Here is a 19582-nt window from a genome sequence, read left to right on the forward strand (position 1 = left end):
ATCTGCTAAAAGTATGCGAAGGTACATTTGTTGCACGTCAGCAGTGACGGCTATTTCAAATTGACGAAACCTTAATAGCAATGTAAATAAATCAGCCTGCAAGTTAGGTCCAGTCATGAGTAAATCGTTGAGCGAAAAGTCAGTGTCCGTTTTGGCGCTGGCATCCAAAACAATGCGCGTTTTAGTCGTAGTTCTATCGGGACGAATTACAGCGTGATGTGGGATGAAGTAACCCTCACTCAAAGCCACGGATGAGTATGGTATTTCAGATAAATAACCTTTTTTTAAATAGTCAGAAATTACTTCATTATACGCCTCACGAAGTGTAGGCAGCGCGATGAATTTACGCTCAAGTGCAGCTAATCGACGCTGAGCACCAATATGCGAATTACCTAATGTTTTAGGATCCCCTTTAAAAGGCAAAGAAACAATGAAACGGCCAGAAGAATCGCGCGACACTGTCGATAAGAACTTGCGTTCGCACTCGCGGTCGTCCGGACTGACGTCACAGCCACTACTATTAACCTCCTCAATCTCCCAAAATTTAGTTAAAGACTGATGCAAATTGTCATTTATTAAAGGACCGAAGGACCAGGCTACATTGCCAGGTTCGACAGAGCTAACCATTTCACCCACAACAATATAGCCAAGAGTAGTTTCGAGCGCGTGAGGGGCAATGACCGAACCGTCAGCCGGGCGCGATGTCACAGTAGGTATAATCTTACCACCGAGTAATAAATGTGGGAACAACGGTGCGCCGAGAATTGCGTGAATATCGCCAGGTAAATTCCATAAATCATCGGCGAGTGGGATATTCGAAAAGTCGTCGATTATGCTTGCGTTAACAACGCGAGTAGGTAGATAGTCAGTAATATGTTCGACTACCAAGCATTTTACATTATATTGTGCGTCAGAGACGCGAGACTTAATTGTCAGCGAAACAAAACCTAAAACAGAGGTATCGAGCGACCCTACAGTTTTAATAGTCGAATTAATTAGCGGTTGAATATTCAAGTTCAATTGATTACAACATGAAAGCGTTACAATATTATTTTGCGATGCACTGTCAATTAAACATCTGATAGTTACGTGTTTACCATTAATAGGTACATAAACTTGCGCGGTAGGTAGTATTGTCGTAGAATTGTTTTTATGTGAGGTTGTCAATACGACGCCCGTCTCGTCCTGATACGCGCCTAAGCCTAAGCATGTGACGGAATTGTCACTGGACTGCGAGTGCAAGCACACAGAGCGCTCCGGCTGCACAGAGGTGGTTACGGGCGGGGCCGCTGACTGCGGAGGCGCCGCGAAAGGTGGTGAATGCGTTGTAATTCGATTTGTATTAATGCGAGTGGATTGCGAAGTAACCGGGGTGTCAAAATGCAACATAGAATGATGTTTTTTATTACAGATTTTACACAAACTTTGAGAACCGCACTTTGAAGTATTGTGACTTGACCCTAGACAATTAACACACAAATGATTTTGTTTCACAAATTGAAATCTATCTTTGATGCTCATTTTCTTAAACTCGGTGCATTCATAAAGACGAAAATGCTGAACCGATTTACAATAAATGCACGTATTTACTTTAGCATTTTCCGATGTGTTGTCATTTGTTATGGCAAAGGTATGAGACACTCTTTTAGCAGTGTTATTATTATTATAGCGCGGTCGCGGTTGTGTCTGTTGAACCGAAAACGAAGATGTTCGTTCTAAGACTTTAATATGGTGGCGGATGAAATTGATAACATCTGAACTCTCCGGTATGTCTTTGTCACGAATAGATGATTCGAATTGTTGCACAGTTTGTAAGTCTAACTTTTTTAATGCGATATGCGTTATGATGAAGTCAGGTAAATCATCGATATTTAATTGTCTTAGCGCGGCAAAAGATGAGTTAAGGTTTTCTATAAAATCATTTAATTGAGATGGCGAACTGTTTGTTAATTTAATGTCCAAAATGTTATTCAAATACATGGTGCCTAGTGCACGTTTATCTTGATATTTAGTTATTAGAGATTCCCAAATAGTGGGGTAATTGACCTCATTCGGTATTACGCCTGCGAATGTCTTGAGCGCCGAGCCACTCAATTTACCTATCAAATATTGCACTCGGTGCGCGTTGGTCAATGCTTTGTTGTTATGCACGTTTGTTTTGAATGATTCGTAAAATAGGGGCCAATTATTAGGATTTCCGTCAAATGAAGGTAATTCGATCGGGGGTAATCTAATGGTATCACTGTTTGCAGATTTTGTTGATGAAGTATGTGCGGTATTTGCCTGACATTCAACAATTGATGAACGCGTTTGTGAAATATATGAATAAAGCTCCTCAAAGGATGACCAATCACTAAAATTGGGAACAGCTACGGGATTCAACTCCATCTCTAAAAGATTATGCTGATCGCAAAGCGAATTAAATTCATCATACAATTTTGGTAAAGTTGAACATGACGCTAAAAATGCTTGTTGAGACTTAGTTATTTCTTTTGAGATCGAAATATTCTTTGCAACAGTAAAGATTTCATTAATGCGAGCGAAAATGGCTTGCTTTTTAGCAACGACAAATTTTAATTTTGTAGCGGACGCCATTTTGGACGCCGTTTCAAAGCGAGCGAGTTTGCGTTAGATGAAAAAATATGCGTAGTTTGAGCAAAATGCGATGCGAAACACAGTTATAGATGCGTTAAAATGTATACGACAATATAATATATAGGTATTAAAATACGTAACAAGGATTATAGCGTAAATAAATATAGAACGGGGCTGGTTAAATCCGGATCTAAGGTACCATAAAATTGGTGATGCGAGGGGTTTGTTACGTATTTGTTTTAAGAGAAATTGAATAGAAATGCGATGCGGGAATAGAATAACTGTGTGAGTTGCCGAGGAAGGAGTTTACCCGATATATTGAGATTATATGAGACTCATGCACTGACCTGGTAACAGCGACACCGGGCTCCCTTTCCCAGTTCCAGCACTCCTTGTGGCAATCCAATATCAGAGGGCGTCGTTCGAATAGCGGAAAACACTGCACTTCGCACAAAATCACCAAACGATAGAATAAAATAGTTTTTTATAGCGGCGTAGATGCACACGTGAAAAATGGAGTCTGGGCAACGGGCAACTGTCTTTTTTCTTTCAAATGTTTGGTAGGCGGCACAACAGTTTACGCCGCGGAGAAATAGATGGCGTTAGACGCCAAGGAACTTTGGCGAATGGTCGGGAAGATGCACGCATGTATACCAACAGTAGAACATGAGAACTCTTTGTTGCCAACATAAGCGCGCAAACATAACTATTAACTGATATAAAATGGTTTGATATAATGAACATTTTCTATAAAACTTACAATGTATACTATTTAAAACAAATAACATTCAAATCATTAAAAATAAAATGTCGAACAATCAAATGAGATAAAATTCTTTTCCTATAAAACTTAAATCATATAACAATAATAATTTTATATAAAGTTCAATTGTTATAATAAGCATTGCATGCAGCAAGCAAGCAAGCAAGCTAGCAAGCTAGCAAGCAGGCAAGCAAGCAAGCAGGCAGACAAGCAAGCAAGCAAGCAAGCAGGCAGGCAAGCAAGCAAGCAAGCAGGCAAGCAGGCAAGCAGGCAAGCAGGCAAGCAGGCAAGCAAGCAAGCAAGTAAGCAAGCAGGCATGCAGGCATGCAGGCATGCAGGCATGCAGCATGCAAATTTGACTAAAAACTTGAGACTTCTGTCACGGCTCCGGCACTGCGGGGCTCTGGCGGTCCCTCGCGTGCTAATCGTCGCAGATGGCTTTCGCTCGACACCGCGTATTCGGCTTGCTGGCCGGCGAAGCCGGCCAGCCTCAGCCGCGGCGCCTCGCTTCCAGCCACCTGCTCCTCAGCCCGCGGGCCGCCTCGCCCCTTCGTGCCTACGCGCTTCTAAATTACACTCTAGGGGTAGGGCAGACAAGACTACGTGGAGTCGGTTTTACGGCGATTCGTTTTTGTCACTAAAGTCATTTTTAAGTCAAGCTAAAGAAGAACATACTAAAAGTTATATCTATCAGAAATTATATCAATTAAAGATTATACCAAATAGTAGTTATAACAAATAATATTTATTACAAGTAATGGTTATGTGAAATATTGTTTATATTAAACAAAATTACATCAAATGAGTCTTAGATTAAGTAAGGTTTATATCAAATGTCTTTATGCGTTTTGATTGGTATCTGAAATGACATTATTAGAAATGATTTATTATATGAAGTAAACATTATATGTTAAAAAATTATATCAAGTGTTATTATAACATACGTTTATTATACAATATGAACGTTATTGAAATGAATTTATATCATATAAACTTATATAAACTGTCACGCACCCATTTTTTGCATAATAGCTTTAACTGAAAAAATAAGATTTTTTAACATTACTTAAAACGATAGGACATTAGGTCAATTGAAACCTATAGAGAAGAAAATGTGGTAGGTGAAAAGTCTCAAAGTTCGACACTCAAATTTTCTCGCTTGAAGGTGTTTTTCAGCAATTAGTTGGCAAAATGCCGTGAGCTCAAAACATTTCTAAATTCTTAGTAAATTATTCAGTTGTGTAGGTACCGCGGGCGCCGGCGCTGCCGCCTAATTGCGCGCGCGCAATGAAAGCGCAGATTTATGCGCCGCTTAGAACTGCCCATAAAGCGGTTTACACCTCGCTTTGTGCGTTAATTATTCACACACCATGTAAATAAGCCATTGTTCACGCAGATACATCAGATCCTACATGCTAACTAATATAACAGGATCGTTATTAGTTTAATGGCCGAGATTAAACCCGTGTCTACATAGTATTTCGCTCTGGCGCTTGTAAATGGCATGCACTTTGTTAAATTCTAATCAGAGCGCTGTTGTTTCCCCGTTGTAAGCTCGCGGCCGGTGCGCGAACACGGCTCGCGTGTTTTATGCAAACGGGCGAATTGCGACTAATTCGCGTTCGCGTCTAACGGTCCTGGAATGTTTATGTTATCTTAATCTTTTGGTTTAATTGCTTTAATTAAACGCGAGGACTATCTTGACGCAGGAAGTCTTTCGTTAGAATTAACAGCATCGGCTAATCTGTTCTTTTCTATCTTTGCAGGGGCAAATTCGCGTCAGTCCGCAAACTGCGCCACCTGGTGACAGGCGAGGAGTATGCGGCTAAGTTCATCCGCAAGCGGCGGCGCGCTGCGGACACCACACGCGAGATCCTCCACGAGGTGGCTGTGCTAGCACTCTGCGCGGATTGCACGCGCGTTGTCAGACTTCATGAGGTGAGTACTACGTGGATAAATCGGATTTACTCATTCATTACAAAGAATGGCTTGATCTTCAAACTCCCGCAGGCTTTTGTTAGCTTTGCCAATACTGTTCCTCTATAAAATATTCTTGTGCCAAGTTTTTTATATCGCGAATTGGGATAGGTATATCCTGTAGACTCTGAGCAGTTGTCAAATTGCCAAAATCGATTGCGTAAACTGTTCCCTTTGTATAACAAGAACAAATTTAATACTTACCCCACCAAAACGTTTTCCAGGTATACGTTACCCGATCAGAAGTGGCCATCGTACTAGAGTTATGCGCGGGCGGCGAGCTGCAGCGCCTACTGGATGAGGAGGAAAGGTTGACGGAAGGCGCAGCACGACGCGCGCTCAGACACGCGCTCGAAGGCCTCGCGCACTTGCACGCGCGGCGCGTCGCGCACCTCGACCTGAAGCCACAGAACCTGCTGCTCACAGCGTCGGGCGAAGAGCTGCTTATTTGCGACTTCGGCATCAGCAGAGCGATACAGCCAGGGGCGCACGTCAGAGAAATACTTGGCACTAGAGACTATGTCGGTGAGTTTTCATGAAGTGGTAGGATGTTGAAATTCTTTACTGTTCTTCCAAAATGTTTGAATTTCCACTGCATCAGTACAGTTTGTCTTACTCCCGGGAAAAACTTGACCTTCATTGGTTAGGTTTTTATTTGCGGTCAAGCTGTAGATCTTGGCTACCCAGGAGGAGAATTTAGTCCTGAAGTTACGCTCTGCATTTAACAGAGAAGAGTGAGAAAGAGAGCTGTTTGTTTATTAATATTCACGCCTGCAGGTTTCCTATTACACTAGTAAATTTTGCTGCTAGCCTGAATCTTTTAGAAGACAAGGAGAAGGTCTGGAACAGGCAAACGTAAACTATCAATAGCTTTGAGAAAAGTGTTAAATTAAACAATCAAACTAATATTATAGTAGGTACATACCGGAATTCGCAGCGTAGGACGTCCACCCACAAGGTGGACCGACGACCTCATAAAGGTAGCGGGAAGGCGCTGGATGCAGGCCGCCACCAATGGCCATTGTGAAAATCATTGGGGGAGGCCTATGTTCAGCAGTGGACGTCTTATGGCTGAAATGATGATGATGATTATAGTACGGATGGTAGAAAGAAACTTTTAACACTTTTGGAAGAGTGATCAAGAACCAATATTTGTATCTAACTGACTTTGTACTATATCAATTCCAGCACCCGAAATCCTTTCCTACGAGCCGCTATCCCTAGCGGCAGACATCTGGTCGGTGGGCGTGCTGGCGTACGTGCTGCTGAGCGGCTACTCGCCCTTCGCCGGCGACACCAAGCAAGAGACCTACCTCAACATCGCGCAGTGCACGCTCAGCTTCCCGCGCGAGCTGTTCCGCGGCGTGTCGCAGCGCGCCATCGACTTCATCAGGGAGACCCTCGTCGTCGATCCAAAGTGAGTACATCCGGCTCGGAGGACCATGTTTAGGTACTCGATTGATTTCAACTCAATGTTCTCTTAAGAGATTTGCTAATGCGCAGTTTGAAGAAACCCCTTCCCTCGTCTCGATTCAAAGTGAATCCGGCTCGAAGGACCATATTTAGATACTTTATGGATATCTTTTAATACTATGCTCCTTAGATAATTGCTAATGAACGGTTTGAAGAAAACCCTTGTCTTTAATCCAATTATCTACCTACCAATTTACTTTATTCTTCTAACAAATGATAGCCTGTATAAGTTTTATACCCTGAGATTTTATAAACACAAATCTGCCAATTATAAACCTTGTGTTATTAAAATTGGAGCTGGCAGATATAGGAACGATGTGATTTAGGAGCCTTCTTTAATTGGATTATAAATTATGAAATAATTGGGTTGTTCATTTTACATTCCACTCATTTTGTTACGTAAGTAGTAGTAGTAAATTGTAAGTCCTCAATTCATTTCTACCTTGCTATTTATTTAGATTGTTCATTTTATTCCTCTCGTTTTGTTATCTTTATGTACCTATATTTAAGATCAAATCACTGTAGCTACCTTATTCTTGGAAATCAATGCTATATCTTTATGTCCTCAACTCGACTCTACCTTATGGAACAACATGGAATGCAATATTGCAGGGGTTCCCTAATTAACTTATATGAAAATAAATGTCTTTGTCTTTGACCACATAAAAAAATCCGCGCCCGTCCTCCAGTCCAGATTATTTATTGGTCGTATCGAGCGGTCTGGAATGCATTATCTCAGCGGTCGCAGGATTTTTAATACTTAACTACACAGATGACCCGCTCCCCCCTTTAAAGGTCTTTGCGCTTCCCTTGGGGAACTCCTGTAATATTGACTATTGACTTTGCTAAAGTAAGCTGATTGTTAATACCATTCCATTGCCTTCAGGGGTCGTCTTACAGTGAAAGAGTACCTTTATGTTGAACTTGTACCTACGTTTAATGGTGCGTCCAGACTAGGCGAATTTGCTCGCGCGGCAAACTCAACATCCTGCTCACTCAAGAGCAGAGTGAGCAGGATGACCAACGTGCCGCGCGAGCAAATTCGCCCAGTCTGGACGCACCATAAGACCAAATCATTGTGCCATATTCTTCAAAATAAAAATGCTATCATATCTTTATGTCCTCAACTCAGCTTTGCCTTGCTTTAACCTGATTTATTAACGCTACTGTTCTGTTCCCCCAGGGGTCGTCTTACAGTGGAAGAGTGCCTGGAGCACCCCTGGTTGAAAGACGAGTCAGACATTCCCCGCGCAATCGTCGGCGTCGGCTTCCCCGAAACCGAGTGCGCGTCCGACACCGGCGACTCGGATGACGAGGACGCTTCCTGCAACGGGGTCAACGGGGTGAATGGGGTTAACGGGGTGAATGGGGTAAACGGGGTGAATGGTGTGAACGGGGTGAATGGACACAGCGGACACAATGGATGCAACGGCACTAACGGGACAAATGGGACGCATGATGAGAAAGGTGAGGATTTTTGTGATTGTAAGTAAGGAAGTTCTTAGCAAAGAGTAGAAGTAGTGGCGTAGGCTGAAAATTAGGGTGAGGCAATTTTGTTGAAAGGTTAATAGAAAATTATTCCGTGGATTAAATTCTCCAGCTAAACTAAATTTAAGCTTGTCTTGTGTTAAGACTGACTTTGCTAAAATGGTCCAGCTGTCCAAGGGGATTGATTTAGCGATCACTCCCTTCCTAGCGATTGAATCGACAGTCCAACGTCATAATTTTTTGGCTATTGTCTCGAAATGTCATCAGTTTAATGTGATGCAGATGGAGAATACGACTACCTGTATGCGATTAAACTTTTTTTTTTTATTTTATTTTCGTTTGAGATGACAAACAATGAGGGCTATCGTTTTTATACTTAACAGTTGGCACCCCTGGCGATTGACAGGACCTTACTCTTGAAACAGTGGCGTCATCTTGATGAGTGCAAATACGATAGTCCTCCAACCACTTTCGCGCTCACCAGTTGGTGCCACTGTCTTCGCTACTAGCAAGTGACAGGACCTTACTCTACAGTGGCGCTAACTGGTGAGCGCTAAAACGATAGCCCTCATTGTGCAATATTGCAAATGCAACTGATATATACATAATAAGTAAACTTGATTTTCATTTGTTTCCAGACGCAGTGTCCTGCGGCGCGCGCGAGCTGCGAGCGTGCGCGGGCGCGCCAGCGTGCACAGTATCGTGCGCGGTCACGTGCGCGGCCGCGGGCAGCGACTGCGGCGAGCGCGACAAGCTTAAACACGCGCGCGGACGGTCGCCGCCCGAACCCGCGCCTTCCACGCCTAAGGTGAGGATAGTTGACTATTACTGACCTGCGAATGGTCAAATGGTGTGGGCAGGACTCCTATTCAGTGGACTGACGATCTGATGATGGTCGCGGGAAGCAATGCAGGCAGCGTCAGACTGATCGTTGTAAAAAAATTGTGGTGGAGGCCTTTGACCAGCAGTGAATGACCTGTGGCTGAAATTATGGTGATGATTACAGATAGAGGCCCGGAGGAAAACTTCTAATGTGGCTAAGTTTCTGCAGAATACTGCAGAAAATTGGCTACATTAGAAGTTTACAATAGGACCACTTTCACTCTGTCATACTACCTACTGTCTGTCATACTATTCTAAGGACAGTTTGGGGAATATAGACCAAATCATCAAACCGTATTAATTTTCATTAATTAGTCTAAAATTATTTTACATATTATACATACATATATTTTTTAGACATTAAGGCACTTTAAGCACCAATTTACTTTAACCGTAATTATAACAATAACCGTTGTTTTTTTGTATGGAATTTGATAAATTTTTGACGTTTGTTAAAGTTAAAGTAAGATGGTGCAACTCAGCCTAAAACTTGTCCACTGAACCGTTTAACCCCGTCCAACAGTGGACGGCCGCGCTAACCGCCCGCCTTCTGCAGGTGTCTCGCAAGTCGCACCCGCACCCGCCGTCCGTGCTCGCGCTGTGCAAGAAGTTCCAGCCCGACTACGAGAAGCCGGCGTCGCTGCCGCCGCCGGAACCCGCCGCCGCCGCCGCCGCCGGACCCGCCGGCTGTCTGCGGCCGCCGCCGCGCGCGCGCCCGCCGCCGGACCGCGCTGTGCTCTGCTAACGCCTCCTGTGCTGCCGCCCGCGGTAGCACCCGATCAAACCGAGCCCCTTTATGCGCAAATTGGCAAATTCGCAAATTGTCAAGCGGTCGCAATCCGCCAAATAGGGATGATGACTGGGTAATGAAATCGAAATCCTATTTAGTCCGTCAGACAGATAATTAGAAAATATTAGACTCATATTTTTTATTTTTTTCCATAATCGAATAATTACAGTATTATATTGAGTTGAAATGTCGCATGTCACTTTTGAGTAAAAATTCTACTCAAGCGTGACGTATCGCGCCATTTCAACTCGATGTAGCACTGTTATTATTTAATTATGAAAGAAAATAAAAAATATGAGTCTAATATTTTCTAATTATTATCTGTCTGACGGACAAATAATCGAAATTTTGTCATTTAGCCTATTCGAGTTAAATAAATGTCAAGTTTTAAATATGTCCAGTTGTTTAGGTTTAATAATAAAAGTCGAGTAATTAATTGGCAGAACTTTTAATCGTTAAATGTTAAGGTTTTTTTTAAATATGAAACCATAAAACCGTAATATAATGACATTTTTAAAACTTGTCATTTTGCGAATTTGGCAGATTGCGACCGCTTGACAATTTGCAAATTTGACAATTTGCGCATAAAGGACCGAGCCTTCGACTCGAGGCACCGACCGTGCCCTCAAATCTGACCCTCATCGCCTTGTAAAGTCCAAATTTTTTTTTTAATAATCCGCGTCGAAGGCTCGCCGCCGCCGCCCGGCGGACGTTCCGTGTACATACCCTAGTTAAGTTAGCGATACGCGGTTGTATATTTTTAATTCGGCGGGGCCCCGATTGCGCCTCGAGGTACAAAGCCACAGAGTGTTTGGTGGGCGACGCGAGCGGAGTTAAACTTCATACTTTGATATGGGTTTGTGGACTTGCAGTCGACATCAGAAGTAACGGCGCACCGTCTGTTTAAGAAAAAATGAAACTTGCTGAGCTTATTTAGAATACACGTAAGATATTTTGAACCTTTTTAGGTGCTCCGCTACTTTTGATGTCATCTGCACAGTGATAATGAAGATTACGAGACAGCAATTATTTAATTTAATGACTTCTGGATGAAATCACGAAATTATCAAGTGCCGCGTTTTACCCACACAACACTTGCGTCGTCTACTTAAATACTATATCTGTGTACAAAACGCATAATGTGCAAGCGTCGGCCGCCGCGCGCCCGCGCCGTTTGATCCCTAGAGCGCAACAGAAGTAACTTACTAGTTAAACTCGCACCGTATGCCAAAGGCATAAGGACCTAGTTAGCTTGCCAGGTGCCTATTTAGAACTGGATTGTACTTTAGAAGTAAGTCTTGTCTCTTTGGGTGTGTATGCACACGTGAATGACGCGTACCCGCATAGTGGCAGGTGATTCTTAAAAAGAACTCGCTCGCGATGCTGTTGGTTACATCGTACGCGTAGTATTTGTGATACTTACGTACTCAAAAGGGAGTGAGCTTACTTATCGAAGTCCTCCTACTCTATGTCGACCTTCAAATATAATCCTTGCTTGAACGAAGAGTTAGCGCAAGCTAAATTGTTCCCTACGTAACACATGATTAGGCACAAATCGGCTTGGATAAATCTGTGTTCAAGCAAAGTTACGCTTGGAGGTCGAGCTAGAATACGAGATCCTTACTTCTGTTGTGGAAGTAGTGTCAAGGTCATCTCGCATGACGCAGGGTGATGACGCTACGAAGATGAATAAGTATTACATACGTTCGATACGAGTGTATGTTGATCGCATTACGCCTGTGGCGAATGTCGATATGTTTATATGTAGATGTAAAGTTTGTTGGAGGCGCCGGGCTGGAGCGGGCCCCGGGCGGGCCGAGGGCCGGCAGTGGGCCCGGACGCCGGCAGTGGGCCCGGACGCCGGCAGTGGGCCCGGACGCCGGCAGTGGGCCCGGGGGCCGGCAGTGGGCCCGGGGGCCGGCAGTGGGCCCGGGGCCCCGGCGCGTATTTATTGTTGGCGCCGCGCCGCCGGCCGACGCCGCTTTACTTACGTACTACTTAGATAATAAAATTGTTAATGTGTCGATCACATCGCGTGACATTATATTGTAGTATCTAAGTGTTTAGATGATTTTAACAGAGTAATGTACGTTACGTAGGTCGAAACGGTAGCACGATACCGCCCGAACGTCTGGGACCAAAATTGTTTGTCGGTAGATATTGTACAATATTGAAATTTTATCACTGGGAGTGACCGTTTTCGGGTTGTTGTTAGATAGAGGAATTGTTTACGTAGTGAACGTCGACTAATGAGCTCAAATCTTGCGACTTAATTTTTGTAAATTGTTTATGAAATCGTCGAGCGTTCGCGCCGTTGTCTAGTTAATGCATTCACATGTTCGAGGTCATTTTACTGTGTAATTGTTTGTCATTCATGAGAAAGTTTAATTTTTAACCATTTCTCAACTAAACTCGAAGATTTATACCTTGTGAGAACTGTTGTGATTCGTGAAAATAAATTATTGTGATACAGAAATGATGTTTCTTTTTTGGTTTATTGTAACCCTGATTCCTATCCCTAAAAACATGTATGAGGTGTAAAAAATAAAATGCACATATTCACTAACGCATATTTTTATTCATGAAAACTGTTTTGAGTTCTATAAAACTCACATTTAATATACAAGTATATAGACGGGAATATCTAGTTACGAGCACCAAATAACACTTGTTTCTATTCATAACAGATACAAATTGGTGTCGATGCAAAAAACTATGTATTACTTATCTATCAGTTTACATAATTTCATAACTAGTTACACGAGACGGCAGTACATGTTAGACAGTTCTATGTTTACATTCTGAACATAAAATACGCTTTATGGAAGTGCTACTGAGACCGTGCGGGAGTCTAGAGGTTAGTACTTAGTTATAGCTAGAGAATACACATTTTAACTGCCGACAAAACAACAATATTTAAATTAGTAACTATTAAAAGAAGATCAAGATGTTTCATAGAAAAATATTGAACAAAAAATCGAAAGTAAAACCATAAATAAATTAAAGGAAGCTCACGACACGAGGCTGGTCTAAGATAAATATTTGCCCAGCTGTGGGACATATTAAAAATATGTAGTACTCTTATGGAATTGTTTTGTTGTGGCAGTGTTGCAATTGAAAACCGCTCCAGACTGCGAGACAGGCAAGTAGCACAAGGGATTACTAAATATTGGGTACATAAATGTAAATCATTGCGACAGTTCATTAAAATAAATGGTCCCAATACTGAAGACCGTAACTTAAATTAAAAATCACATACAGGAATAGCAGAACCACACATTCTTTACTATACAATAAAAATATCATAAATGATTTAAATAACTAAGCAATTACTTATTTTAAAACTAAATTACAGACATTGAGACTCGCATTCTGAAACAACGCTAAAAAGCAGATTCAAACTCAAGAATTCATCATGCGATTGGTTTAAATCACATGTAATCACTCAAGTGTTGTTTCATAATACGCGTCTGATATACAAACACAACCGATTAAGAGAAATGATTTGATTACGATTGAATTTGACTAGATTGAAGTGAGAATAAAAACGATGTCGAATTCAAATAATCGAATCATAAAATAATACTCGAATCACAGCCCGAAACATATACCAGTGCATCGTAGAATGTTTCGGCTTACACTACATTTAGTCTTACTAAGCCTTGAAAAAACAGTTCTATCCTAAAAAGTTGGTACATATCATAGTTAATGCTCTAATATCTGGGAGATTAAAAACAAAATATTACATCATTACATTACTGTCAAGAACATACATTTATTGATAACTGGGTATTATACAAAATACTCAACGGCACTATGCTAAATACATATTCATAAGACTGATATGAACACGATTTATTTAATCTTTATATTGGAGGAATATTCTTATTCATAGTAATTATTACTAGCCTACGGTAAATAGAGCCATCGTGGGAATAAAATTATTTTTAAAACTATTCACGACGTACGAAATCGAATTCTCGAGCCAATGAGGGTTTTCGCGATTGAAGGATCCGCCAGATGGCGATACGTGGACGCGGGGTCCAGATGCTGCGTGATTGTTTATTTTTGACATGACATTGACAGATATGTCAAAATCAACTATCACGCAGCGGTCGGACCCGCGTCGTTTAACTATTTTCGGATACATGCATTATGCATCCGTCTTTCGTAGCGGGATGAGCGATACCGTAATATGAACTTGAAAATACAGAAATATAGTTACGGAGAAACCTCATTTTTTTAGGAGATTGTAATCGAAAATTACCTACAGTATACTAGATATTATCGATCTTAATACACTTAGATATAATAATTTCTAAATACACAACGCGAACGAAGCGTTTCTCTGTATTGCTTATCACATACATAGCTGATCACTTTCGAGTTGCAACACATGGCCTAAAACTTTTTATCTAAATCTATCTACCTAAATACTCGAAGACCTACGATTTACGTTAGTTTCAGGAAGACAAAGTGTCTTGTAGTTAATTGGCTACCTAAATGTTACACTAAAGCTGCCTCATGGTAAGCTATAGGTAAAAATTGTCGGACCAAAAGAGTATTGTTAAATATTTTGAAGTTCAAATACTTTAGCAAAGCAAAAATTATAAGGACGTAGTTTTAGGAAGTTGGCAACGTAAGCGTACTTGCAAGCTACAAAAATTATTTTTTCTAAGCCTTGGGAGCTATTTATTTCGACTTTAGTCTTTAGATACACTATTTGTAGTCTAATTCCCGCAATAGATAGGTTTCACTGGTTTTCTAAACGTGTTTATTTATTATAGGCACGAGACAAATTGTCACCTTGTTAGACGCTCATCTTTTAAAGTTAAAATTACGATCTCAGTTCACACGACACAATAGAAGAAATCTATTTGTCACATAAATAGTTTGATGTCGTCTCTTTCTTTACGTAATGTAAGAGCAGGCCGGAGAGCCTAGTAGTCTGATATCTCTTTTCATTACCTAATGAGAGAAAGAGCGAGTCTTAATTCGTGGAATGTCCGCTAGACGTGACGTCGGTGTCCGCTAGAGGTGACGTCAATATCTACCAGACATGACGTCAATGTCCATTACAAGTCAACGTCAGTGAAAGCTAAAGGTGACATCAGTGTCCGCTAAAGGTGACGTCATTGTCCGCTAGACGTGACGTCAATGTCCGCTAGACGTGACGTCAGTGTCTAATAGACCTGTCGTCAATATCTACCAGACGTGACGTCAATGTCCACTGGACGTGACGTCGTTGTCCGCTAGACGTGACGTCAATATCTACCAGACGTGACGTCAGTGTCCACTGGACGTGACGTCAATGTCCGCTGGACGTGGCGTCAATATCTACCAGTCGTGACGTCAATGTCCATTACAAGTCAACGTCAGTGAAAGCTAAAGGTGACATCAGTGTCCGCTAAAGGTGACGTCATTGTCCGCTAGACGTGACGTCAATGTCCGCTAGACGTGACGTCAGTGTCTAATAGACCTGTCGTCAATATCTACCAGACGTGACGTCAATGTCCACTGGACGTGACGTCGTTGTCCGCTAGACGTGACGTCAATATCTACCAGACGTGACGTCAGTGTCCACTGGACGTGACGTCAATGTCCGCTGGACGTGGCGTCAATATCTACCAGTCGTGACGTCAATGTCCATTACAAGTCAACGTCAGTGAAAGCTAAAGGTGACATCAGTGTCCGCTAAAGGTGACGTCATTGTCCGCTAGACGTGACGTCAATGTCCGCTAGACGTGACGTCAGTGTCTAATAGACCTGTCGTCAATATCTACCAGACGTGACGTCAATGTCCACTGGACGTGACGTCGTTGTCCGCTAGACGTGACGTCAATATCTACCAGACGTGACGTCAGTGTCCACTGGACGTGACGTCAATGTCCGCTGGACGTGGCGTCAATATCTACCAGTCGTGACGTCAATGTCCGTTAGAAGTCAACGTCAGTGAAAGCTAGACGTGACATCTCTGTCTGTTAGACGTAACGTCAGTGGCCGCTAGAGGTGACGTCAAAATCCACTATACGTGACGTCATTGTCCGCTAAACGTGACGTCAGTGGCCGTTGACGGCGAGCGCGCCGAGCTGATCTGCGTACTCGGTGTAGAGGCGTTGCCATCGCAGCTGCCGGACCAGGATGGAGAGCATCTCCTCTAGGACTTCGTGCTTGTTCATGCCCTGGAAATAGAGTTCAATTTTGAACGATTTGTTTACGGTTTAGAATAGGCATATTAAAGGTTATTGAATAAGGACTCTGGAGTATAAAAATCTATCTAAAATGCAAATGTATGATGTGCTATGTATGGGGATAGGTCGACAAAAACCTATAACGGTGTTCAGCATGGCACGTGAATACAAAAAAGTAAAATTGTTCCCTAAAGAAATTGACGATTTTCAAAACCGATTGGTTAATTTGGATACATTATTATGTCAATACTTTCAATAACATGCACTTACCAGTATAGTGGATTGCCATTTCTTAGGCGTAGACGTGCAGTGGCTGGGACCAAGGAAGTCGTCCAATATTGTCCGGAGCTGGTCTTCTGTGCCTGAAATTTTATATTTCATCAGTAAGTATAGCTTAGGATACTTGCACTTTGGATTTGTTTTTGGGTTTCATTGTGCACAATGAAAGAAAGTTATACGAAATATGACCAAAACTAAAACAAAAACATAGGTTTTGCGTAGCGACCTGACTTCATCCTTGGCGGAAAAGGGATTTGCGCGCGAGTGAGGAATGTTGTCACAAACCTCTTGTGGAAACACAATGTTTCACAGTTTTGCTATGCATACTAGCACATATCTTGTAGAAAATCACTCTAAAGATAGTGTGATATGTATTATTATAAGTGGGTCACGGTGACCCAGCGTCGGCGTCACGTACCGTGGCTGGCAAGGTGTGCCACGAGCGCCGTGAGCCAGTGGCGGTAGTCGCGCGCGCGTCGCAAGTGTAAGCTCGCAGCTGCTCGCGCTTCTAACCAGCTACGCGCCGCTCCTGCGCTGTAGGCTCCGCTGGAAATATAAGTTATAAAGGTTAGAACTCAGTGCAAATTAAATTAAATTTAAAAGAATTATAATATTAATCCATTTAAATTCAGTTAAAATTATGAGGGAAATGTCACATCTTCGAGACTTCGTACTGGAAAGAAGTGACTTCTTCTGTCACTTCTTCCTTAATCTTATCTTATTTGGTGATTACAGTAAAAGAGATGAGTAACTACCCTGTCTATGCTACGTGCAAGGGCGTACAGGGAATAAAAATTATTTTGTTTATGGTGATATTCTCCGATTGTGTGTCTTCTGACATGCAGTAATTCTTAGAAAATAAGAGATTTCAGATTACCCTCTCAACGTTGCTCTACTACCTAGCAGAAAAGTTATGTGTGTTCACACCAAGTCACTAGCGTAGAGCGTCTGCGAGGGCCCGTGCGAGATTACCCTGTCTTACTCTCACCTGGCAGCGACTAAGTGCAAGTGGCTGCAATGTTCCCTAGTTAAAAGGAGATTACAGATTACCCTGTCAGCTTTGGTGTACTTACCTGGCAGCGACGTTATGCGAATGCGTGCGGTGTTCCCTGTACAATGGTTGGGAAGCCCCGTGCGAGCCCTGGGAAGGCGCCACACTGGGTCTGTAGCTTAAAGCATCTGCGAGGCTCGTGCGAGACTACCCTAGCTTTAATATTGTACTTACCTGGCGGCGACTGAACGCGTCCGATGCACACTGGCTGAAGAAAGATGACTAATTACGCTGCCTATGGTGGTTTTCTCTTATTACAAATACTAAGTACGCTGCCACTGCTCTCTTATTCCCTGGCCACGACGTAATGTGAGCGTGTGCAGTAATACTAGGGAATAAATAATAACAAAGGGTCCTGTATGATGCTGTGCTCACTGGGCAGCAACAGAATGTGAATGCGTGCAGTGTTCCATGGCGTAGAGCAGCTTCGAGGTCCCGAGCTAAATTACCCTGTTTATAAAGCCTGGTCCGTGAGCACGTAGAATCCCGTCCAATGACCCCAAGCTACCCATCCCTATCGTTCGCGCGTAATTATGTTGCTGTCGCGCTCGCACACTAACTGCTGCACTGCACTAACTAACATTTTGTGTACGTGTTCGTGTACAGTGTACAGCCAAACTTTTGAACGTTTTGATATCATATATTAATATAATTTGGCATAATGAGTTTGGAATGTTTCTTGCATAATATTACTTTTCCATGATGCCTATAACATAATGTTTTGATTTAAAGTGAAAAATAGGTTAAGGTGCGGCGGGCCTTGGGCCACCCCTAAGCCGCCTATTTAGTTTTATACACACATAAATGACCTCATATTAATCACATTTACCAAATCATGCGGTAATTATTCATAATAACCGGCGATTATTCATAATTTTCACATTTATCACTTTGACCGTAACATACTCACTAGCGGCGACAGAGTATGAACGCGTGCGGTATTCTTTGGCTAAAAGTGGATCACTAATAATTACCCTGCCTATTTTACTGTACTTACCTGGCAGCGACGTTGTGTGAATGTGTGCGGTGTTCCCTGTACAGCGGCTGCGAGGAACCGTGCGAGCCCTGGGAAGGCGGACGTGTCGCCGCCAGCGGGCCCGATGCGCGCCACACCGGGTCGGTCGCGTCTGACCACACTACCCTGAGGAGAATAGAAATAGTAAATATAATCCCACCAAAAACATTCTGTAAAAAACTAGCCAAGTCTCGTTAGAGCTGCTTGTTTATCTCTAAAAAATAATGAAATCTAGACAAAGTCGTGCCAAGTCTATGATGGTTCCTTACTGCGATTTCTTTATTATTATAGTTAATGTTGTGTGACTTCGGAACTAAATGACCTACAGACTTGAAATTTTGGATTTTAACTATGTGATTATAGCTTACTAGATGACGAAAATTTCTGCGTTCTGGTCTTATCCAGAGGTTCTCAAATAGGGGCCTGAAAATGCGGCGAAATGGTTCCAGTAAAGGATGGTACGGCAGTGTTTGCTTCGCGCTCGACTTGGATATTATAAATGCGAAAGTAACTCTGTCTGTGTCGCCTAAACCACTGAAACGATTTTAATGAAAGGCATAGAGATAGTTTGAGTCCCGGGACAGACATAGGATAGTTTTTATCCCGGTATTTGAAACACAGACAAGTTTTTCTGTCACAGACAAAATTGCCGCGGGCGGTAAAGCTAGTAGTAAATATCGGTAAAAAAGTATTAATATTTATACAACCTTATAACTATTGTTTGTTAGGGTATATTCAAATTATGTAAGGAGGCAAGATGCACCCAAAATAAAATTGTGGTCTCCATTGGAGAACTATAACAACATCATTTCAGCCACACAGGACGTCCACTACTGAACATACACCTTCTCCAATGATTTCCAGTGTCTTTTTGCAACCTTCATAAGGTCATCCATCACCATAATCAGCAAATGCAAACATAATACATAATTACGCATTACGAAGATGTAATTTTCGATAGTCAACAAAACTTACCATGCACATAATTTCTTGCAGTAAATATAACTTTTTCCGTTGCTGAGTGAGATCATTGGGTTCCCATCGTCTAATAGTGTGCAATTCGTTACCGTAACTGAAA

General features: G+C 42.2%; 2 protein-coding genes across 3 annotated transcripts in view; one reads left to right on the forward strand and one right to left on the reverse strand.

The window, feature by feature from the left end:
• The window catches only part of LOC135072036 (serine/threonine-protein kinase 17A), a 185429-nt gene extending 172985 nt beyond the window's left edge, over positions 1 to 12444 (forward strand). Inside the window, exons 2-7 of one of the 2 annotated variants that reach the window (XM_063965960.1) lie at positions 5125 to 5296; positions 5560 to 5860; positions 6524 to 6752; positions 7992 to 8275; positions 8935 to 9104; positions 9702 to 12444. In XM_063965960.1, the coding sequence (XP_063822030.1) occupies positions 5125 to 5296; positions 5560 to 5860; positions 6524 to 6752; positions 7992 to 8275; positions 8935 to 9104; positions 9702 to 9923 (1378 nt within the window). In that variant the 3' untranslated portion in view covers positions 9924 to 12444. The remainder of the gene's footprint in view (positions 1 to 5124; positions 5297 to 5559; positions 5861 to 6523; positions 6753 to 7991; positions 8276 to 8934; positions 9105 to 9701) is intronic. The other variant, XM_063965961.1, reaches the window with a different exon arrangement.
• A 1734-nt stretch (positions 12445 to 14178) lies between these two features.
• Positions 14179 to 19406, reverse strand: LOC135072169 (protein HIRA-like). The gene is made up of 5 exons (XM_063966125.1): positions 19348 to 19406; positions 18487 to 18630; positions 16857 to 16984; positions 16430 to 16521; positions 14179 to 16150 (listed from the first exon to the last, which is right to left on the reverse strand). The coding sequence occupies exons 1-5, from the start codon at positions 19404 to 19406 to the stop codon at positions 16028 to 16030; spliced, it is 546 nt and encodes a 181-aa protein (XP_063822195.1). The 3' UTR covers positions 14179 to 16027.
• Positions 19407 to 19582: the final 176 nt, after the last annotated feature.

This window comes from Ostrinia nubilalis, chromosome 5 (assembly GCF_963855985.1).
Source record: "Ostrinia nubilalis chromosome 5, ilOstNubi1.1, whole genome shotgun sequence".
NCBI classification, from domain to species: Eukaryota; Metazoa; Arthropoda; class Insecta; order Lepidoptera; family Crambidae; genus Ostrinia; species Ostrinia nubilalis.

Excerpts from the sequence above, each read along its gene's own strand:
- LOC135072169 (XM_063966125.1), bottom strand. The coding sequence starts at position 19,406 with ATGGTGATGGATGACCTTATGAAGGTTGCAAAAAGACACTGGAAATCA. Across the intron at positions 18,631-19,347 it reads TGGAAATCATTGGAGAAGGT|GGTAGTGTGGTCAGACGCGA; the intron begins GTATGTTCAGTA and ends TATTCTCCTCAG. Across the intron at positions 16,985-18,486 it reads TCACACAACGTCGCTGCCAG|CGGAGCCTACAGCGCAGGAG; the intron begins GTAAGTACAGTA and ends TTATATTTCCAG.